This window comes from Loxodonta africana, chromosome 11, assembly GCF_030014295.1.
Source record: "Loxodonta africana isolate mLoxAfr1 chromosome 11, mLoxAfr1.hap2, whole genome shotgun sequence".
Taxonomy (NCBI): Eukaryota; Metazoa; Chordata; class Mammalia; order Proboscidea; family Elephantidae; genus Loxodonta; species Loxodonta africana.
The window spans coordinates 26,998,379-27,021,880 of record NC_087352.1 but is presented as its reverse complement, the minus strand read 5'-3'; the positions used below and the strand labels follow the sequence as shown (position 1 = coordinate 27,021,880).

The window sequence follows — 23,502 nt, the reverse complement described above, 5'->3', positions numbered from 1 at the left end:
CCACCTTTTATCTTACAAGAGATAAAAGGGAAGCAAGCAGAAAATTGAGGACCTCATACCACCAAGAATGCAGTGCCAGGAGCAGAGCAGGTCCTTTGGACCAGGGTCCCTGTGTGGAGAAGCTCCTAGTCCGGGGGAAGATTGGTGAGCAGGCCAACAGAAAGCCTTCCCCTGGAGCTGACACCTTGAATTTGGACTTTTAGCCTACTTTACTGTGAAGAAGTAAATTTCTCTTTGTTAAAGCCATCCACTTGTGGTATTTCTGTTATGCCAGCACTAGATAACTAAGACACGTTGTGTTGGTATCTGATGTCTCTCTCTCAGGTCCCTGGTGTGTTTTGCATTTCCCAGTTGTCTAATGTTCATCACTCACCTTTTGTGTTATGGACGTGGGATATGTGTTTATGGGCCCTGGCTGTGTGGAGGGGTGTCAACATCTGTAAAAAGGGTCTAGTGATGTCGAAAGCTGCAGTGCGCTAAAATATTTAATATGGCCCTTCTAGGCATAGTCTTTGTGACTCTCACACAATGACTGGGTGGGGCTATGTCAATGAGGTATATGGAACCTAGGAAGGTTAAGTTTATGTGTCAACTTGTTTGGGCCATGATTTTCAGTAGTTTGGCAGTTATCTAGTGATGTAATCCCCCATTTTGTGATGTGTTGTAAATGCTCGCCTCTATACCTGTGGTACAGAGGGTCACTATAGTTGGAGCGGCCTAAACGGCACCTACCAATAACAAATGCCTGTGGTTACGGTCCCATTTGGAAGTTGCCCATTATGTTAATGAGGCAGGATTAGGGTGCGATGTATCCTGAGTCATAGCCTTACTAGAGGGTGTGACTCAAGTTACCACCCTTACCCCAGACACCAACCTTCCTATCCCTATTCAAGTCATACCTTTACTTGAGTCACATCTTTTACAAGAGATAAAAGAGAGAAACTACAGAGAGGGAGGGACTTGACTACAACCAACAAAAAGAGATGGCAGTGGGGTGCATCCTTTGGCCCTCAAACCCTGAGTGATTGGTCTCAGAAGAACTAAATAAGTATGCTTTTTAGAAGCAAGGATGGTGAGACTTCAGCTTGCTTACTTTGGACATGTCATCAAGACCAATCGCTAGAAAAGGGCATCAGGGTTGGTAGAGGGTCAGTGAAAACGAGGGAAACCCTCAATGACATAGATTGACACAATGGCTGCAACAATGGGCTCAAACATACTAATGATCACGAAGAAAAGTGCAACGTTTTATTCCCTTATACATAAGGTTGCCACGAGAGGCTAATTCAATGGCAACTAACAACAACAACCAAGTAGTGGCAAGGACACAGAGGAAGCAGAACCCTCATACGCTGTTGGTAGGAAAAGCAGATCCATTTTAGATCACAGCTTGACAGTTTCTTAAAAAGTTAGACATTCATCTACCCTGTGACTCAGGCATTGACTTGGAGATATTATCACAAGAAATGAAACATACATCCATATAAAGAATTGTACACAGATGTTCAAAGAGCTTTATTTGTAATAGCTCCCAACTGGAAACAATGTCCATCAACAAGACAAACTGATCAGCAAACAATGATATATTCATACAACAGAATACTACTCTGCAATTAAAAAAATGAACTACTTACGTAACATTGATCAATCTCCAAATAATTATGCAGCATTAAGGAAATCATTAAAAAGAGTAAACACTTTATGAATCCAATCTATAAAATTATAGAAAATGCTAACTAATTTACTGTAAAGGAAAGTGAATCAAAAGTTGCTTGGAGGGCCAGAGAGGGCAGGGAAAGACTATTAAAAAGCAAGAGGTAAATGTGGGGACCAATATGTTCATTATCATGATGATGATGGTGGCGTCATGAGTTTATATGTGTGTCAAAATTTAGGATAGTGTATAAATACGTGCAGTTTACTGCATGCCAATTATATCTTAACAAAGCTTTAAGTATAGTTCACAGTAAAAATATAGCTCTTTTCAGAAAATCAGGTTTGGCAACTCTATGACTCCACCATCTCTCCCATGCCCTGGGAGAGGCAGCAAATATTGGCAAGCAATGAAAGCCACTGCCACCTGAGTCAAAAGGAATGCTGGCTGGGTCATAAGAGCCACATCCCTGGGCTACAGAATCTCCCTTCTCTATATCCTCAAGTGCTCTGCATGTATCTGCTAACCCAAAGATATGGTGGTTCTAATCCACCCAGCAGTACTGCAGGAGAAAGGCCTAGTGATCTGCTTCCATAAAAATCAAAGCCAAGAAAACCCCATGGAGCAGCTCTACTCTTAAGACATGGGGCTGCATTGAGTCTGAATCAACTTGATGGCAATAGGTTGTTTTTTGTTTTTTAATAGTCCAGGGAGGCCATGGGAATGCATAAAAGCTTTAGCTTATTTTCTGGCAACGGCCTCGACTACATGACACCCAGATCTGGAGAGGAAAGTTAATATCTGCTATCATACCGTGTCCATTTTGAGGTACTCAAAGTTGGGGACCCCCCCACAAGCTGTTCACCCCTTCATAATTTTTTTCAAAGCAACCCCACACAGTAAATAGAAACCTCAAGATTAAAACCAAACCAAACCCATTGCTGTCGGGTTGATTCTGCCTCATTACGGCCACATGACAGAACTGCCCCGTAGGGTTTTCTAGGCATAAACTTTACGGGAGTGCACCATGACTTTCTCCCATGGAACTGTGGGTGCGTTCGAACCACCCATCTTTTGTTTTGCAGCTGAGTATGTAACCACTGTGCCAGCAGGGCTCCCTCAATACTAAAGGTGCCTTAAACAATTAGGCAATCATAGGGATGGTGCAATACCATGCAGTGTTTCATTCTGTTGTGCATGGGGTTGCCATGAGTGGGGGCTAGTTCAAAGCTAACAACAACAAGCAATCAGGCCTTTATTACGGCACAAACCAGAGATATTGATGCAGGCAGTTCCCACAATGATGACATTCCAGTTACCAGGCTGGAAAAATCCACCACAAGCATCACACGAAACCAACAAGCTGCCAGCAGAACCCCGATCAGGCCTTATGGGTTAAGTCCGTGCTCTTTCTAAAGCTAGATAGAAGAGAAGGAGGTCCCCCTACAGGCTCAGGCTGTCATTATTTCCTTCAGAGAATGGGAAAGCACAGAGGCCTTCTTCCCTGAGCAGGCTGGGATGCCGGATGCATACTGTGGGGACCACCAGGTGGTAGAGGTGAGATGGCTTGTGCCACAGAAACTGGCAGTGACATAATTTTGATAAGAGCCCTAGGCAGGTTAAAAGTGCAATGCCAGAGCCTAGCAGTGTGTTTGTGAAGGAAAGCGAATCAGACAATCCTGATGATTTAACAAAAAAGTACCTCTTTTTGTTTTTATTTTGTTGTTGAGAATACACATAGTAAAACATACACCTATTCATTTCTACATGTACAATTCAGTGACAGTGATTACATTCTTTGAGTTGTACCATTCTCAACCTCCTTTTCTGAGTTGTTCCTCCCCCATTAACATAAATTCAGTGCCCCCTAAGGTTCCTATCTGAATCTTTCAAGTTGCTGTTGTCACTTTGATCCTATTTAGAAAGTTCTTAAAAGAGTATAATTCTCAAGGCAGATATTTTTTACTAGTTACGCTAAACTGTTGTTTGGTTTTAAGAAGGCTTCAGGAGATATTTTTGGTTTAAGGTTTAAAGATTGTGTCAGGGCAATAATTTTAAGGGCTCTATCTCTTAATAATTACCATTACCGTGAACAACATAAGTTAGAGGCTTTTAAGTGTTTGTAGTCAAGTCTTTAAAGATCTTTAATTTCAGATCATTTCTGGAAAAATTTCTCTGAAATTAAGACATAGTTTGTTGACATTTCCTGAGCGCTCTGTAGCAAATTATCAGAATGTATGTAGTCACCACGGTTTCTGACCTAACTGTAGTATGGTTTACTGTTTTTCAAAAACTTATCTGCATCTGCCCTAGTTGCATTCATTTTGCTAACCCTACATGAATTCTCTGTTCCCAAAGCAATTTAGTAAACATCTGCTACCAGAAAATGGTCCAGATGGTTTCTGACATGTAGTGATAATAAATATATGGTCCTCTTCACATTAAAAAAAAAAAAAAAGTGCAGTGCAGCTCCTGAAGGCTTCTCGTATAGTATACCTGGAATTTCCCCGCTGTGGAAGTTCAAATGTAGACAAGTCAATTCAGGTAGATCAGTCCCTCACAAAGGCGCCTCTCTAGTGTTGCTATTCTGAACAATGAAACAGCACATTCCTTGCACAACTAAAGACCTTCTTCTCTGTGAACTTTCTGGTGCCAATGAGATGAGTACTTCGGTTGAAGGCCTTCCCACACTCAGTGCACTCATAAGGCCTCTCTAGTGTGGACTTTCTGGTGCCGGGTGAGGTTACCCCTTTGGCTGAAGGTTTTCCCACATTCACTGCACTCATCATCAAGCTTATCTGGGTTGTAAATTTTCCGGTGCTGAATCAGAGCAGTCCTGTCACTGAACGTTTGCCCACATCTGCTGCACACATAAGGCCTTTCTGCGCAGTGAACTTTCTGGTGTCGAATGAGGTTAAACTTTCGGCTGAAGGCTCTCTCACATTCGCTGCACTTATGAGGTGTTTTTCTGATGTGAAGCTTTTGGTGCCAAGTTGGGCAAGTGTTTTCACTAAGGAATTCTCCACGTTCTCTGTACTCACGAGGCACTTCTCCAGTGTGACCTCTCTTGTGTTGAATGAGATCAGATTTACGGCTATAGTATTTTCCACATGTATTGCACTTGTAAGGCCTTTCTCCAGTATGAACTCTCTTATGTTGAAAGAGGCCAGAGCTTTGGCTAAAAAGCTTCCCACATTCATTGCACTCAAAAGGCCTTTCTCCAGTGTGAATTCTGTGATGTTTAGTGAGGTTGGAGGTGTCACTAAAGAATTTTCCACATTTCCCACACTTATAAGGTTTTGCTCCAGTGTGAACTCTTTGATGTTTAATGAGGCTAGAGCTTTGGGAGAAGGATTTCTCACATTCACTGCACTCATAAGGCCTTTCTCCAGTGTGAATTCTCTGGTGTACAATAAGGCTGGAGCTTTGGCTGAAGAATTTCCCACATTTGTTACACTTATAAGGCCTTGCCCCAGTGTGAATTCTCTGGTGTACAGTAAGGCTGGAGCTTTGGCTGAAGAATTTCCCACATTTGTTGCACTTATAAGGCCTTGCCCCAGTGTGAATTCTCTGATGTTGAGTGACACTAGAGATGTGAGTGAAGAATTTCCCACATTTGCTGCATTCATAGGGCCTTTCTCCAGTATGGCCTTCCTGGTGTTGAAAGAGGTTAAACTTTTGGCTGAAGGCTTTTCTGCATTTGTTGCACTTATAAGACCTTTCTCCAGTGTGGACACTCTGGCGCTGAATAAGTGTGTGTTTGAGGCTGAAGCCTGTCTTGTCTTCACACCAACTGTAATGACTTTTCTCGCTGTGAAAGGCAGCCCCACACTTGGTGCCACTGTGCGGCTTGTGCTTATTATGAGTAACCTGGTGCTGGAGAAGGACCAAGCTGGCCAGGAAGTTCTTCCCAACTTCTCCACCAGCGAAGGGCTGCCCTGACACTTGGAATCTGCAGCTCTTCACAAACGAGTCCTTGCCTATATCCCTTCTGAAGGATTTCTCTCCGCTGTGCTGCTTCCAGCACTGGAAAAGGTTTGCATTGAAACAGATTTGCTTCCTAGCTGGCCCACACATGTAGAGTCTCTGTCCAGGATCTATTCCCCAGTACTCAGTCAAGTCCAAAATAGCTTTTAAGACTAGGCCACACGTCTCACAGGAACTGGCCTTCTGGGGATACAAACCTACATTGAGGATCCTGATCCGTGACACTCCATCTACAAGAACACTATCTTGAGAAGGTGCCTCCTTATCCTTCACTCCATGCCAACAACCTGAAAGTAGAGAAATTCTAGAGAAGGTCATATACACTTTGGTGGTAAGGAAAAGATCAAACACAAATGATTTACACACCACAGAACAAGTGCATGGGGTTGTTTTCAGGATGAGGGAGTTGGGGGCAGGTTGAGGAAGGAGCTGCTGTGCAGTACTGAGCTTCTAAAGACCAGAGAATGAGGGAGGCCTTGCCAAGTGAAGAACAGAGACATGGAATGTGGCTCAGGGAGGAGAATCAGGGTGTCCAACTGACTCCTCTGCTAATGGGTTTCAGTAAATCCTTGTTGCTGAAAACCCATGAACCCTGTGCAGAAGGATGTGTTCCAGCCCAAGAAAATTTAATTGCAAAAGAATAGTTTGTGTTCAAGGACTATTTAGGCATATGTGCACATCTCACAATACAAAAGGAGCCCAGGTGGCCCAAGCCATTTGCAATTAGCTGCTAATCAAAAGGTTGGCGATTTGAACCCACCCAGTGGCTCTGTGGAAGAAAGGTCTGGTGATCTGTGTCTGTAAAGATAACAGCCTAGAAAACTCTATGTCTATGGAGCAGTTCTACTCTGTTACACATGGGGCTGCCATGAGTCAGGGGCCAACTTGACAGCAGTTAATAACAATATAATATAATAAATGTGGCCCAATGTTGGAAAGCCCTGCAAAGGGAGTAGTGAGAAAAACTGGAGACACGTGGAGTCCACAGAGGTGGGGATTAGCCAGAAGTAAGAGTAGAAATGACAAGTCGGCAAAGTGTCAAGATTGGGGAAGAAAAGGTAGATATGAGGTGTGGCCACTGGCATTTGCCCCTAAATACTGACAGACTCAAGACAAATTTCTGGTATGATTTAAACACAGCCCCGTTGTTGTGCCCTCTCACAGCTGTGACTCAGCAGGGCCAGGGCTTCTCTGAGACCATCTGGCCATGTCCACCCTGAGAAATAACCAGGGCTGTACCTCCAGACCCAATCTGCAGCTACATGGGACCTCAACGAGGCAAGTCCCAAGTGAAAGACAGAACAGATGAGTGGCCAGCACTGGCTCAGAGCAACTCAGCACACAACAAACCACAGGGCAGGAAATTAGTATCACATATTAAAACCTCAGAAGGTCTCATAAGAACAATCCATGGTCCACATCAGCAGTGACTATGACAATGCTTGCAATTCCTGGCAGTCAGACAGGAGGAAATGTCAGCTAGAGGAAAGGCAGAGCCTGGGGCACAGAGGTGTTGTGGATGTGGACACGTCACCCAGGCAGGGAGAGGACAAGCAGGGTGGGATCCACTGGGCTGAACGGAAGACTCCGGAGCTTGAATCCTTCCCTGCAAGGCTTCAGGCAGCATGTGTTGGGGCTAAAGGGGAAGAGAATTAGGCAGTACACTAGTCCAGCCCTAGAATCCACAGTGCCTAACCAGTGACGTGGGGAAGAAAGCAGTGCCCACGGTCCTGCATGGGAAGGACAGAGACGGCCCCGGGGGGAGGGGAAAGGCAGAGCCCAGCCCAGGGCACTGGGGTGGGTGTAAGGGTCTTACCCAGCGAGGCTATGAGTACAAAGATCTCCAGCATCACATCATGGTACAGGAGTTTCTGAGCCTCATCAAGGAGCCCCCACTCCTCCTGGGAGAAGTACACGGCCAAGTCCTCAAAGATCACACGGCCCTGCCAGAATGGGGACAGATGAAACTATAAACAGCCTCTCTTCTAAGGACCCCAACCCATCTCCCTACATAGCCACCTACAGCCATCCCCTTTTCCCAGCTCCCCAATTCAGAGGAGATACCAGGCCTGGTGCCAGTGGTACTGTTCTTTCTTCATGTTTCTATTAACCACTGTGTCCAGCCCTGAGCAACTACAGGCCGGTGGGCATCTGCTGGGCTCCACTCCTCCTGCAATTTCCCCAGGCATCTCCAGGTCCTGCTGCCCAGACACAACCAAGTTTGGGCTTTCCCTTAAGACCCAATGTTGGTGTCAGTGTTAACTGCTGTCTAGTTGGCCCCCAACTCATCACAACCCCATGCACAATGAGATCAGACATTTGTGATCCATAGGATTCCCATGGGCTGATTTTCAGAAGTAGATCATCAGGCCTTTCTTCCTAGTCTGTCTTAATGTGGAAGCTCCACTGAAGGCTGTTTAGCATCACAGCAATACACAAGGTTCCACAGACACACAAGATCATAGAAGGCAAGAAGAATTGTACCACTGAACCACCACTGGCCTAAGTCCCCAATACCAAAAAAAAAACCCAGTTGCCATCAAGTCCAACTCGTAGCAAGTTGCTCCACTGGGTTTTCCTGGTTACAATCGTTATGGAAGCAGATCACCAGACCTTTCTTCTGTGGTGCTGCTGGGTGGGTTCAAACCACCAACCTTTCAGTTAGTAGTTGAACTGCAAACCGTTTGTACCACCCAAGGACCTTAAGTTCCTATATGTCCCTAATGCTTCACCCTGAAGTCTCTAACACCAAGGCCCTGGGGCCATAAGTTCACATTCCCTACCCACGTGACATCATTCTTTAGACTGCTCTACTCTTATATCTCTGGACCCCACAGTTGCACCCTCTTTGCCACCACCACCTCCCTGCCCCACATTAAAGGCATCTCGCTGGCCGTCCAACATATTCAGCACATGACCTCAAATGAGCTCTTAGTTAAGTCCAAACAGGATCTAATACTACTCTAGACCTCCGATGGTGACCACTGCCAGGAGCAGCTCCAAGTCCTGCTGTGAAGGCCTCTCTCCCTGACTCTGTTCCTGGCTTCAACCTCAGCCACCCAGAACCACCTGTGGATGTCAGTCACCCCCAGTCCACTTCCACTTGTGCTGCACTTGCTGTCCTATCAGTAGCCACAGGCTTCCTCTCTCCATCCAACCCTCATTCAGAGCCCGCTCACCACACCCCGCACCCCAAGCCTAGTGACTCTCACAGATGGCCACATTTGCCCCTGAGTTTATCCACCAGCCTGAATGAAAGACCCTAGGCTACACCAAAAGTCACCACAATGTCCAGGTGAGTCCGTAGAGTGGTGACTGGGCACCAAGCCCAGCCTCAGTGTCATCTTGCCTCAATTACTCCTATATCAGTCCCTGCATCTATCTCATGTCCACTCTTCCTTGGAAACCTGCCAAACCATCTTCCCTTTCACACCACCCCTTCAAGGCCATTTGTCTCCTTCGGCTGTGTTTGTGATGGCCACCACCCCTAGCCAGATGCCCAAGCAAGAAGTCTAGTTCTTAGGTCCCACCCTCATCTCCCTGGCCTGCTGACAGCAATACTACCATGACCTGAGACTGGCCTTCTGAAATGTGACCCATAGTCTCACCATGGCCCACACACTGGCCGCTACCTTTTTGATGTCTCCATTCGTCTCTCCCCAGAGCTCCAGGGCTATGTGTCCAGCTGCCCACTTGATGCCTCCACTCAGTCGTTTCTGAAACATTCAGACTCTTAACATGGTCAAAACAAACCTCCTGATTTCCCCACTGAAAACCACTTCTACTACCAACTTCCCTATCTCAATTGATGGAGATTCCATTCTTCCAACCGTAAAGACTTAAAAAGCTAAAGTCATCCTTGACTCCTCCCTTTCTTTCCCTCACCCTAAAAAAAACCCTACACGTCTGAAAATCCAGTTGGCCCACCTTAAGGCACAGGTCCAGGATCCAACCACATCTCCCACCTCTACCGCAATTACCTGGACTATTGCAGTAAACTTCCTAACCCTAGATTCTGTTCTCCACTATGGAGCCAGATGGAGCCTCCTAAGACATGGGTCAGATCACCTCCCTCCTCTGATCCAAACTTCCCATTGCTCCCATCACCTCCAGAATAAATGTCCACTTCCTTAGACAGCCATTCCAGGCCTGATGCCTGCCCCTTCCTCTTTGTACCCACCAGAAAGAGACCTGCAGTTCACTGAAAACTCCTAGCTCAGCTTCACCTTCTAGTATCTGCACATATTGGTGCCTTTTCTTACCAAAACTTTCCACACCTCTTTCCATTGTTGCCAGAAATGGGAACCCTGGCAAATAACCCCAGCCTTCACTCAAGACCCTGGACTTGGGATATTACCCAGATAGACCCATGGGCTAGGAGAATGGCATGTCCCAAAGCCCCACAATCACAGAGAACATATGGGAGGCGTCAGGAGCAGCTGAGACTCTGAGACACCTGCCACTCACCTGTGCAGGATCCATAACAGGTTTTTCAAATGTGGAAACCTGTGTGAAGAGGGAGACGTGAGAGGCTGGTGACCATGGTGGGCTCTGGAACCAGGTGAATTTGAGATGAACAGATTATCTTTGGTCCTCAGGGCTGTTCTTACCAGCTGTATGACCTTTGCAGAAGACTCAACTTCCCTGGGCCTCACTGTCATCATCCCCCTGACAGGTTGTTTTTTTCCCTGAGCATTTTTTTTTAATCATCTCTCGTTCACAACCCTCTTCAGAATGAAGATTCAACTCCAGGCGCGATTCCTAAGACTATTCCCTGCTGACACATGACAGACCCCAGGTTTCCCTGTTGCTCCAACTCACCTGCACCTCCAGCCTTTACCCTGCCGGCCCCTCTGCCGGGGGACTCTCTCCCGCCCTTCATCACACTGTTCTTGTTAAGTGCCTTCGAGTCAATTCTGACTCATAGCAACCCTATAGGGCAGAGTAGAAGTGCCTCATAGGGTTTCCAAGGAGTGACTGGTGGATTCGAACTGCCGACCTTTTGGTTAGCAGCCGAGCTCTTAATCACTGCGCCACCTGGGCTCCAGTCAACTCATCACACCAGTTCTCAGGAAAAGGGGTCTCCACTAGGAGCGCCGCCTTGTGCAGGACCAGGGTCTAGGCTGCAGAGACTTGAGCAGGCGCCCCATTCGGGGCTCCAGGATTGGGAGATTCGGGTCAGGACGGGATGGTCTGAAGGATACAGCACTTACCTGAGCCGGGTCCCTCAGCGCAGCGGCTGCCATGGAGCTTGTGGGTGGAGCGGAGACGGGAGCGGAGGGACCCAGGCACTGCGGTCCCCAGCCCAGTCCAGAATGGGGGGCTCACCTGGCCCAGCGCCACCGCCCAGCCCCAGACTCGCTTCTGGGCAGTGAGGGCAATTCTTCCTCGCCTTCTCTCGTGCCTTCTCGACCCCGTCACCTAAGTACCGACCCAGTGACCTGAGACTGAAACGGTGGATGAGCACAAAAAAGCCAAAATGACCGCCACAAAAGTGAGGCCGGAACTCCCGCCCCCACGTGATGCACTTGCGGTATACACTTCTCCACCGGGCCTGCACATTCTGGGTAGTGTAGTTCCCACAGCTCCACAGAGCAGAGCACTCTGGGTACTGGCATTCCCACTGTTCTGCAGGTATAGCCAAAGGCGCTTCATCTCCCACACGCCCTCCTCCAACCTGAAAAACCATTGCAGTAGATTCTGACTCATGGCGACCCCGTGTGTTACAGAACTGTTCCCTAGGTTTTTCTTTCACTGTAATCTCTTTTGGTGCAGTGGTTAAGAGCTAAGGCTGCTAACCAAGAGATCGGCGGTTTGAACCCACCAGCTGCTGTTTGGAAACTGTTTGGCGCAGTTCTACTCTGTCTGATAAGGTAGCTATGAGTCGGAATTGACTCCACAGCGACGGTTTTTTTTTTTTTTTAATCTTTAGGGAAGTAGATTGCCAGGTCTTTCTTCTGAAGATTTAGGTTAGCAATCAAGTGCTTAACACTTTGTTCCACCTAGGGACTCCTTAGAGTATTTTTGTTGTTACTGTGTGCCCTCAAGTGATTCTGACTCATGTGACCCCATGTGACAGAGTAGAAATGCCCCCATAAGGCTTTCTTGGCTGTGATCTTTGGAACACCAGATTGCCAGGTCTTTTCTCTCACGCAGCCACTGGGTGGGTTTGAATCGCTGGCCTTTCAGTTAGCAGCTAAGCGCTTAACCTTTGGACCACCAGGGCTCCTGCAGAATATCTTACTCCATAACTTTTCCTGTCAACGTTTTCATTGTGTCTACTGTCTCCTCAAGGACCTCTGGTGGTGCAATGGCTAAGTGCTCAGCTGCTAACCAGAAGGTTGCAGATTTGAACCCATCAGCTACTCCACGGGAGAAAGATACGGCAATATGCTTCCTTAAAGATTACAGTCTTGGAAGCCCTATGGGCCAGTTCTATTCTCTCCCATAGGGTCGCTATGAGTCAATATCGACTCAAAGGTAGTAGTTTTGGGTTTTTTTTTTATTGTTTCTTCTGACTGATATCCTTTCTTCCAGGCAACAGTGGTCACTTAATTTGCATTTCCATGTTTTGGTGAAAGGCCCTGAACATAGCCACTTCCCCGCCCAGAAAGCATTTTCTTCAGGTGGACCCCAGACAGGTCAAACGGACAAACACATTTCTCTTAGGATAAGATCGCTACTCCCTCCAGAACAAGGAACCCACACCAGGAACTCAAGCAGCTGTCTTCAAACGGACACTGAGCAGAATGGGGGAATTGAGCAAGGGTAAGTGAAAACAGGAGCTGTGGTGGTGTAGTGGTTAAAAGCGCTTGGCTGCTAACTGAAAGGTCAGCGATTCAAACCTACCACCTGCTCCTCAGAGAGAGATGGGGCAGTCAGCTTCCATAAAGAATACAGCCCTGGAAACTGTATGGGCAGTTCTACTCTGTCCTGCAGGGTCACTGTGAGTTGGAATCCACTCGACAGCAGTGGATTTGGTTAAGTGAAGATACCACAAAGCTCTCATACCAGGTTTCAGTTGCCTTTTTCTTGACTAAGTGTACAAATGCATTAAAAGCTGGGCAATGAACAAGGAAGACTGAAGAAGAATCGATGCCTTTGAATTATGGTGTTGGTGAAGAATACTGAATATACCATGGACCACCAGAAGAATGAACAAATCCGTCTTGGAAGAAGTACAACCAGAATGCTCCTTAGAAGCAAAGATGGTGAGACTTCATTTCAAGTACTTTAGACATGTTATCAGGAGGGACCAGCCCCTGGAGAAGAAGATCATGATTGGTAAAGTAGAGGGGCAGTGAAAAAGAGGAAGACCCTAAACAAGATGGATTGACACAGTGGCTGCAACAATGGGCTCAAATACAACAATGATTGTGAGGATGGCACAGGACAGGGTGGTGTTTCATTCTGTTGTACATTGCGTTGCTATGAGTCAGAACCGACTCAATGGCACCTAATAACAAGTGTACGCATAGCTGCTGTAAACATTTCACTGTTTTCCAGACCTGTAATAAAGTCAATTCTGACTATTTTTGCCAGTTTCCGGTGTTTCTATGGATGGAAGGGCCCTTTATCTTCCCTACTCTGCCATTTTCGCTGACATCACTCCTTTGTGCACCACTATAATCCTTCTATCCCTGCTCTCCCCGCCTGTCATCTAAATTAAACCATTGATTTATTTTCTTTCTTTATAGATTTGTTGTTGGGTGCCATCGAGTTGATTCTGACTCAGGCCCCATTCAAGTTTCATATAAATGGAATCAGGTCTTTACTCTTTTTTTTCTGGTTTCTTTTAGGGAGCATAATTATTTGAGATTCATCCCTGTGGCATGTATGAATAGTTCTTTTTATTACTGAATAGTATTCTATTGCATGGCTATACCACATTGTGATTATCCAATCATCTCTTAATGGGCATTCAAATTCTTTCCAACTTTTTTGCTATTACAAATAAAGCTGCGTCTTAGTTATCTAGTGTTGCTGTAATAAAAAATACCACAAATGGGTGGCTTTAACAAACAGAAAATTTATTTTCTCACAGATTAAGAAGCTAGAAGTCCAAATCCAGGATGCTGGCTCTAGGAGAAGCCTTTCTCTCTCTGTTGGTTCTGGGGGAAGGTTCATGTCTCTTCAGCTTCTCTTTCTTGGTGTCTTGGAAAACTCATGTAGTGTGGCATCTATCTTTCTCCAACTGCCCCTGCTTGCTTCATCTGCTCTTTTATATCTCAACAGAGATTGACTTTGACACACCCTACACTAATACTGCTGAACATAACATAATGAACATAACAACTATGGTGGTTAGGATTTACAGCACTTTTGGAAGACACAATTAAATCCATAGCAAGTTTCAAGGAACATTTATACACACATTGTTTTCTGGACATGTGCTTTCATTTCACTTGGGTTAATACCTAGGAGTTCAGTACCTCTGTCAGTGTAGGTGAATGTTTAATCTTTTAAGGAACTGACAAACTGACTTCTAATGTGCACTGATTTAAACTACCAACAACAATGTGTTAGAGTTCCAGTTTCTCCATGTCCTCTTCCATACTTAGTACAGTGTTGTTCTGTTTTTTTAGTTTCAATCATTCTAATAGCTGTGTACCTTATTTTTACTATAACTCACATTTCTCTACAGACTCATGATGTTGAGAAGTTTTCATTTATTTACTTGCTATCCACAGATCTTCTTTGGTGAAATATCTGTTATATGTTTGTTCCTTATTATTGCGTTTTGATAGTTTTTAATATAGTCTCAATTAAAATCTTGTATTAGATATACTTACCAGTATATTTTCCCAGTCCGTGGCTTGTTGTTTCATTATTTTCATGGTGTCTTTCCCAGAAGAAATGCAGAGAAGAAAATTGAGAAGTTCTTAATTTTTGTAAAATCTAATTTATCCATTTGCACTTTTATGGACTGTTACATGTAAGAAATAGATGCCTCATTCAAATACAGTTTTTACCATATTTTGTCCTATAAGTTTTATACTGTTAGGTTTTATATTTTTTGTTCTATGATCCACTTTACTTTTTGTTTTGGTGTGTGATGTGTATCAAAATTTTTTCTTTTTTGAAATTTTAAGATACAGATACACAACTTCTTCAGCAACACTGACTTAACAGGCTATCTTTTCTCAGTGAAGTTGCTTTTACAACTTTGTTGAAAATCAATTATGTGATAAAACTGATTCTCACCAAAGTTGCATACACACCTACCACGCATCTGTCAGTTTGTTGTACTATGGTGGTGGCTTGCGTGTTGCTATGGTACTGGAAGTTTTGCCACCGGAATTTCAAATATCAGCAGGGTCACGCTTGGTGGAAAGGTTTCAGCAGGGTTTCAAGACTAAGACAGACTAGGAAAAAGGACCTGGAAGTCTACCTGTGAAAAAAACAGCCAGTGAAAACCTTATGAGTAGCAGTGTAACACTGTCTGATGTAGTACCGGAAGATGAGCAACTCGGGGTGGAAGGCACTCCAAAGACGACTGGGAAGAGCTGCCTCCTCAAAGTAGAGTCGATCTTAATGACATGGACGGAGTCAACCTTTTGGGACCTTCATTTGCTGATGTGGCACAACTCAAAATGAAAAGAAACAGCTGTAAACATGCATTAGTAATTGCACCTTGGAAGGTACCATTGGAAGTCATCAAAAATGAAACAGAATGCATAAACATTGATATCCTAGGCATTAGTGAGCTGAAATGGACTGATATTGGCCATTTAAAATCAGACAATCATATGGTCTACTATGTCAGGAATGACAAATTGAAGAGGAATGGCGTTGCATTCATCATCAAAAAGAACATTTCAAGATCTATCCTGAAGTACAACACTGTCAGTGATAGGATAATATCCATCCGCCTACAAGGAAGAACAGTTAATATGACTATTATTCAAAATTTACACATTAATCAATAAGGCCAAAGAAGAGGAAATAGAAGGTTTTTACCAACTTCTGCAGTCTGAAATTGATCAAACATGCAATCAAGATCCATTGATAATTACTGGTGATTGGAATACAGAAGCTGGAAACAAAGAAAAAGGAACAATAGTTGGAAAATATGGCTTTGGTGATAGAAATGATACCAGAGATCGAATGATAGAATTTTGCAAGACCAACAACTTCTTCGTTGTAAATACCTTTTTTCAACGATATAAATGGTGACTATACATGTGGACCTCACTGATGAAGAACACAGGAATCAAATCAACTATATCTGTGGAAAGAGACGATGGAAAAGCTCAACATTATCAGTCAGAACAAGGCCGAGGACCAACTGCAGAACAGACCATCAAATACTCATATGCAAGTTCAAATTGAAGTTGAGGAAAATTAAAACAAATCCACAAGAGCCGAAATACGACCTTGAGTATATCCCACCTGAATTTGGAGACCATCTCAAGAACAGATTTGATGCCTTGAACACTGATGACTGAAGACCAGATGAGTTGTGGGAAGACACCAAGGACATTATACATGAAGAAAGCAAAGGATCACTAAAAAGACAGGAAAGAAAGAAAAGACCAAAATGGATGTCAGAAGAGACTCTGAAATTTGCTCTTGAATGTAGAGTAACTAAAATGAATGGAAAAAACGACGAAGTAAAAGAGCTAAACAGAAGATTTCAAAGGGCAGCTTGAGAAGACAAAGTAAAATATTATAATGAAATACACAAAGACCTGCAGTTAGAAAGCCAGAAGGGACAGACATGCTCAGCATTTCTCAAGCTGAAAGAACTGAAGAAAAAATTCAAGTCTCGAGTTGCAATATTGAGGGATTCTATGGGCAAAATATTGAATGACGCAGGAAGCATCAAAGAAGATGGAAGGAATACACAGAGTCAGTGTCCCAAAAAGAATCAGTCAATGTTCAACCATTTCAGGAGGTAGCATATGATCAAGAGCTGATGGTACGGAAGGAAGAAGTCCAAGTTTCACTGACGGCACTGGCGAAAAACAAGGCTCCAGGAAATAATGGAAGACCAATTGAGATGTTTCAACAAATGGATGCAGCACTGGAGGTGCTCACTTGTCTATGCCAAGAAATTTGGAAGAGAGCTACCTGGCCAACCGACTGGAAGAGATCTATTTGTGCCATTCCAAAGAAAGGTGATCCAACAGAAAGCGGAAATTATCAAACAATATCATTACTATCACACATAAGTAAAATTTTGCTGAAAATCATTCAAAAAAGAGGTTGCAGCAGTATATCAACAGAGAACTGCCAGAGATTCAAGCCAGATTCAGAAGAGGTCATGGAACAAGGGATATCATTGCTGATGTCAGATGGAATTTGGCTGAAAGCAGAGAACACCAGAAAGATGTTGACCTGTTTTTACTGAGTATGCAAAAGCATTCGACTGTGTGGATCATAGCAAACTATGGATAACATTGCCAAGAATGGGAATTCCGGAACGCTTACTTGTGCTCATGAGGAACCTGTACTTAGACCAAGAGGCAGTCGTTCAAACAGAACAAGGGGATACTGCGTAAAGTCAAGAAAGGTGTGTGACAGGGCTGTATCCTTTCACCATACTTATTTAATCTGTATGCTGAGCAAATAATCCAAGAAGCTGGACTACATGAAGAAGACTGTGGCATCAGGATCAGAGGAAGACTCATTAACAGCCTGCAATATGCAGATGACACAATCTTTCTTGCTTAAAGTGAAGAGAACTTGAATCACTTGCTGATGAAGATCTGTGACCACAGCCTTCAGTATGGATTGCACCTCAACATAAAGAAAGCAAAAATCCTCACAACTGGACCAATAAGCAATGTCAGGATAAACAGAGAAAATATAGAGGTTGTAAAGGATTTCATTTTACTCAGACCCACAGTCAGCACCCACTGAAGCAGAAGTCAAGAAATCACACGACATATTGCATTGGGCAAATCTGCTGCAAAAGACTTCTTTAAACTGTTAAAAAGCAAAGATGTCACTTTGAAGACTAAGGTGTGCCTGACACAAGCCATGGTGTTTTCAATTGCCTCATGCATGTGAAAGCTGGACAATGAATAAGGAAGACTGAAGAAGAATTAATGCCTTTGAATTATGATGCTGGTGAAGAGTATTGAATATATACTGCCAGAAGAACGAACAAATATGTTTTTGAAGAAGTACAGCCAGAATGCTCATTAGAAGCAAAGATGGCGAGACTTCATCTCACATACTTTGGACATGTTATCAGTTGGGACCAGTCCCTGGAGAAGGACACATGCTTGATAAAGTAGACAGCAGAAAAGAAGACCCTTAATGTGATGGATTGACACAGTGGCTGCAACAACGGGGTCAAGCATAACAACAATTGTGAGGATAGTCAGTGTTTTGTTCTGTCGTACACAGGGTCGCTGAGTCGGAACCAACTCAACGGGATCTAACAAGTCTACTGTCTCTTTCTCAAAGGCCTGGTGTGTCTCAGTTGACTCAAGGGGTCATGCTGGGCAGTACCCACACTCATCGGGCTAGTCTTACACATCTTCTTTATCTACAAATATTTTATATATGAGATATATAATGTTTTACTTTAATTTCCATTTGTGCACTGTTATTACATAGAATTACAAAGTTTTGTATATTAATTTTGTACCCTGAAAACCTGGTAAGTCTCAGGAAGGTGGGTGGGAGGAGAAAGGATGTTACAAAGGGGTGACGGATGAGTGATGATAAGAAGAGCTGACATTTGAGCATGTCTACATACCAACAGGGACTTGACAACACCGTGTCCTCTGATGGGCATACCAGCCCGGGGAGGTAGTTCTGTCCACACTCTCTCCTTTCACAGACCAAGGAGCCCAGGCTTCCAATTGTTATTAGGTTGCCCACTTTATTGTTGTTAGTTGCCACCGAGTCATTTCCGACTCAGGGTGACCCCATGTGCGCAGAGTAGGGTTTTCAAGGCTGTGAACTTTCAGAAGCAGATCACCAGGCCTTTCCTTTGAGACGCCTTTGGGTGGGTTTGAATCACCAACCTTTGAGTTAGTAGTACAGCGCTTAACCACTTGTGCCACCCAGGGACTTCTTCCCCAGTTTACCCATTGTCATCGAATGGATTCCAATTAGTAACAACCCTATAGGACAGAGAACTGCCCCATAGGGTTTTTTAGGCCATAATCTTTACAGAAAGGGGCGCTGGTTGCACAGTGGTTAAGCTATCACCTGCTAATTGAAAGGTCTGTGGTTCGAACCTACCTGCCCCTCCATGGAAGAAAGATGTGGCAGCCTGCGTCCATGAAGGTTACAGACTTGGAAACCTTATGGGGCAGTTCTACTCTGTCCTTTTAAGATCACTGAGTCAGAGTCGATGGCAATGGGTAAACTTCATGGAAGCTGACAACCACATCTTTCTCCTGCAGAGCGGCTGGTTCCTTTCGGTTAGCAGCCAAGTGCTTAACCACTGTGCAACCAGGGCTCCTTTTGACCACTTTATAGGGGAGGAAACCAAGGCCCCCAAAGACCCCCCAACTTGCCTTGAGTTATGGCTGGGATGTAGCATATCTGGGAATGGAGCCCACAGACCTGCACCTCAACCTCCACCCTACAGGCCTCTTGCCCAGTGTCACTGAACACGGGCAGAGCCAGAGCCCCTTCTGTCAGCTAAACAAGGCCATGGACAACTCAACTGCCCATTTTAACCATTACATGGCCAAGGAGGAGACCTAACTTTTCTGTGTCCTAGAAAACGGCATTCTGGCTCCTCTCATGCAAAGAAATCTGAACAGGAGTCTAGGCCGTACTTTGCATTCCCACGGGTAAAAAGGGTTGTCTCTTGAGTACTAAGGAAGGGGAAGGAGGGTCATTCCTGAGCTGAAGCCTCACCTCCTCATCCCAACCATTCACAAAACCTGTCACCTCTGACTCTTAACATGTCCCAGGCCACCCTCTTGCACACCACCAATGTCACCATGCTAGGACGGCCTGCCATCAATGCAATCTTGGAATCCATGGAGGCCATCATCCGCACACTAACTGAAAGGTCAGCGGTTTGAACCCACCCAGTGGCTCTGTGGGAGTAGGACCTAGTGAGTTGCGCCTGTAAAGATTACAACAAAGAAAACCCTGTCACATGTAGCTTCTATGAGTCAGAATCAACTGGATGGCAACTAACAACGCCAGAGATATAAAAACAAAGATCATTCCCAACCTATTGACTAAGCCCATTGCTGTGGAGTCAATTCAGACTTACAGTGACCCTATAGGAGAGTAGAACTGCCCCATAGTTTCCAAGGCTGTAATCTTGTCCCACCGAGCCATTGGGTGGGTTTGAACCGCTGACCTTTTGGTTAGCAGCTGAGTGCTTAACCACTATGCCGCCACGGCTCCTAGTGATGTCCTGGTCAGAACATCAGCCTCCCAGAGCAGTTAGAATAAAACCCAAATTTCTTATCACAACCTATGAAGCCCTGTCTTGTCCTGCCTTCCTTCAGATACATGTGATGTTCCCTTTGCCAGTAATGCCCTTCCCCACCTTGGAACCTGGCTGGGGCCCTTTCATCCTTCATGGGGTGTATGACATCTCTCCTATATCTTCTCCTCTTCCCATGCCTGAATATCCATCTTCCTGTATTGACAGAAGAGAGGCCCAGGAGAAGTGACAGAACCAAGGTCACCTTGTTCATGACAGGCACAGTTCCGAAGGGCTGGAATCCCGGTATAGCCCAGTGTCCAAGCACTTAGGCACCAGACCAAGCTTCCCAAGGCACATCTGCCCTCCCACTCCCAAGTTTTGCTTCTTCTTTTAATATTTTATTATATTTTTGATGAAAACATACACAGCAAAACAGTTCCCCATTCAACAGTTTCTTTAAATAACGTTCCATGACATTGGTTACAGTCTACAGTTTGTCAACATTCTCATTATTTCTGTTCTAGTTGTCGCACTCCCATTAATTTAGTCTCACTGCCTTCCCCCCAACCCCCTGCCAAACTTCTCATCTATGCTTTAGAGTAACTGTTGCCCATCTGGTCTCATTTAATTTTTAAAAAGCGCTGTTCTCAAGAATGAAATAGTTTCAGAGCTAATGTGTTAACGGTAGTCCCCTACTTGTGATGGGGTTCTGTTCTGATGACTCCATCGTAAGTCGGGTCTGACATAAGCCTAATTTCTCATTGTTTTTTAGTTTTTATTGTTGTTTCTTTTATTATCAGTATCTTTATAAATCTGATCTTTGAACATCTGCAAGTGAACGTCTGAGAACAATAACATCAGCAGGTTATGTGCTGCAGTGCTGTATGCACCACATATTACTAATGGTAAGGTTTACAAAGACAAAAAAAGGGTAGTTGTAAGTGCGATTGGTCGTAACTCGAATACAGTGTCCACTGGGGACTACCTGGATTTAGTTAAAAGGTGACTTCAAGAGATAGTTTATACTCAAGGTTTGAAGAGCATCTCAGGACAATAATCTCCGGGCCTCTTCCACCCCCGTTTTGACCCTGTTCTTCATTTTGTCCTGTGAGGACTATGGGGACATTATTGTCATGGCACAGGTGAGCTGCCTGACCGCACCTGTTTGTTTTCATGTGTGTTTCCCATCCTAGATGGTAAGTTCCTGCCCGGCTCAAAGCCAAGGCCCATGTCTCAGTTACCCACGTGTCCCCTTTCTAGAACACTGTGTGTCGTTGTGTGGATGAGGGCTGGGCTCTCATAACTCTGACCCACCATACCAGCAACAGAGAGCTGACCCCTTCCTCTTGAACACAGAAGACTGGATGGTGAGGGAACAAAGCCCAGGGGTTCCTTCCTCCACTGGACTGCCTGTCACTTTTGCTTTGGGACAAACAGAGGCCCAGGTCTCCATGTGGGCCACGTTATACCAAAATGCCTTTGGCTGTGGAAAGAAAGGCTCTCTTCTGAGAACCACAGAGTATTTGGGGAGAGAGCAGTCTCCAATCCCTGCAATGCAGGGGTTCTGCTACAGGTAAAATCACACCGACAGCACCGTGGGCACCTGGAGGAAAAAGGGGTTTCTCTTCCACATGAATTTTCAGATGTGTAATTTTTTTTTCCCAACCAGATGACTTGCCACAGTTGATACTTTATTGTTATTTTGTTTTTGTTGTTGATTTGTGACTTAGGAGACCCAATGTGTGACAGAGAACTGCCCCATAGAGTTTACTTGGCTGTGATCTTTACAGAAGCAGATTGCCAGGCCTTTCTTCTAAGATGCTGCCGGGTGGGTTCGAATCTCTGACCTTTAGGTTAGCAGCTGAGCACTTAACCACTGTACCACCAGGGCTCCTAAACGTGTATATATATGTCCATATACATACATATCTATATACATACACACACACACACATACATACATATATGCCAGGCAACTTTTCATTCTGTTATTCGTAAGTTTGTCATAGTCAGAGGAGCTGACTTGATGGCAACAACACACACATACATACATATATACACATGTATATATAGAATATGTATAAACATATATGTACTTTATGTAAATATGTATTTACATGTAGTATATTTTTTTATATATATTGTCGTTGGGTGCTGTCAAGTCGGTTTTGACTCACAGTGACCCTTGTGACAGAGTAGAACTACCCAATAGGGTTTACTTGGTTGTGATCTTTATGGAAGCAGAGTGCCAGCCTTTCTTCCAAGGTGCTGCTGGGTGGGTTCAGACCACCAACCTTTTGGCTAGCAGCCGAACATGAACTATTTGTGCCAGCCAAGGATCTTCACAGTCCTCCTTACTTTAAAAAGGTCTTTTCCCGACGTGAATTCTCTGATGCCGACCCAGGTCTGCCTTCTGGTGAAAGGCCTTCCCACATTGCATACACTCATAGGGCTTCACCCCACCATGAATCTTCCGGTGGGTGCTGAGGGATGAGCTGTAGCTGAAGGACTTCCCGCATTCACTGCACTGGTAGGACTTCACCTGCGAGTGGGCTGTCCTGTGTCGGCTGAGGGAAGAGCTGTCGCAGAAGGCTTTCCCACACTCTCTGCACTCAAAGGGTTTCTCTCCAGTGTGGGTCCTGCTGTGCCGAATGAAATCAGACTGGTGGCTGAAGGCCTTCCTGCACTCATTGCACACGTAGGGCTTCTCCCCAGTGTGGGTTCGCTGGTGGTCCGTGAGATGGGACCGGCGGGTGAAGGACCTCCTGCACTCGTCACACTCATAGGGCTTCACACCACTGTGAATCCGCTGGTGCTCTGTGAGGTGGGACTTGCGGCTGAAGGCCTTCCCGCACTCAATGCACTCATAGGGCTTTTCCCTGGTGTGGCTGCTGCAGTGTTGTGTGACACCTGCCCCCTCAAGAAAGGTTTTGCCACACTTGCTGTATTCCGGTGGCTTCGTACCAGCTTGAGTCCTTTGACAATTCTTGTCAAACATGTCCCATTCCTTGCACCTGTCTGGCTTTTTCGCTCCACGAATCAAGAGGTCTTTGCCTGTCCCCTGTGAGTCGCACTCATGGAGAGTATCTTCTGGAGGGACTCGTTCCTGTGAACCCTCAGAGTGCGGAATGTTGCTTGTCTCCATGTTGTCACAGTCAGGGTTCATCTCCCTAGCGGAAGTCTCCTCATGGGGGGCTCTCCTTGTCCTCAAGTGGCCTCTCTGTATTTCTGATGATCTTTCCTGTCCCCTGGATAGTCTCAATCTGGAATCACCAGCATCTCCCTTGGTTGTTCGTCCATGGTGTGAAGGTCCCTGAGACAAAGGCAGGTAAGAATGTGTTGGCTCAGTGGTGTTGGGCTTTGCTCTTTTACCTAAAGGGAATCCAGTAAAAGGGCCTGTTAGTGATGTCAACGTATACAAAACAAAGTACCTCAGGGTGAAAAAAAAAATGGATGCAGTGCCTCTTGTCTCTGCTGGGTTTTGCCATCTCTGAAACTCAGT

The 23,502-nt window shown here is 45.0% G+C and overlaps 2 protein-coding genes across 4 annotated transcripts; both read right to left on the bottom strand.

Moving 5' to 3' along the window:
- Positions 1-593: 593 nt before the first annotated feature.
- Positions 594-11,303, bottom strand: LOC100662552 (zinc finger protein interacting with ribonucleoprotein K-like). Of its 3 annotated transcripts, none has more exons than XM_023543630.2 (5): positions 10,855-11,301; positions 10,109-10,147; positions 9,274-9,357; positions 7,458-7,584; positions 594-5,928 (listed from the first exon to the last, which is right to left on the bottom strand). In XM_023543630.2, the coding sequence occupies exons 1-5, from the start codon at positions 10,885-10,887 to the stop codon at positions 4,355-4,357; spliced, it is 1,857 nt and encodes a 618-aa protein (XP_023399398.1). In that variant the 5' UTR covers positions 10,888-11,301; the 3' UTR covers positions 594-4,354. The 3 variants fall into 3 exon arrangements, with proteins under 3 accessions (XP_023399398.1, XP_023399399.1, XP_064150366.1); XM_064294296.1 differs by having other exon boundaries at positions 5,811-7,277; positions 10,855-11,303; XM_023543631.2 differs by lacking the exon at positions 9,274-9,357 and having other exon boundaries at positions 10,855-11,300.
- Positions 11,304-22,359: 11,056 nt separating this feature from the next.
- On the bottom strand, positions 22,360-23,166 carry LOC111749618 (oocyte zinc finger protein XlCOF15-like). Its single transcript, XM_023544124.2, has one exon. It carries the CDS (start codon positions 23,164-23,166, stop codon positions 22,360-22,362), a length of 807 nt encoding a protein of 268 aa, XP_023399892.2.
- Positions 23,167-23,502: the final 336 nt, after the last annotated feature.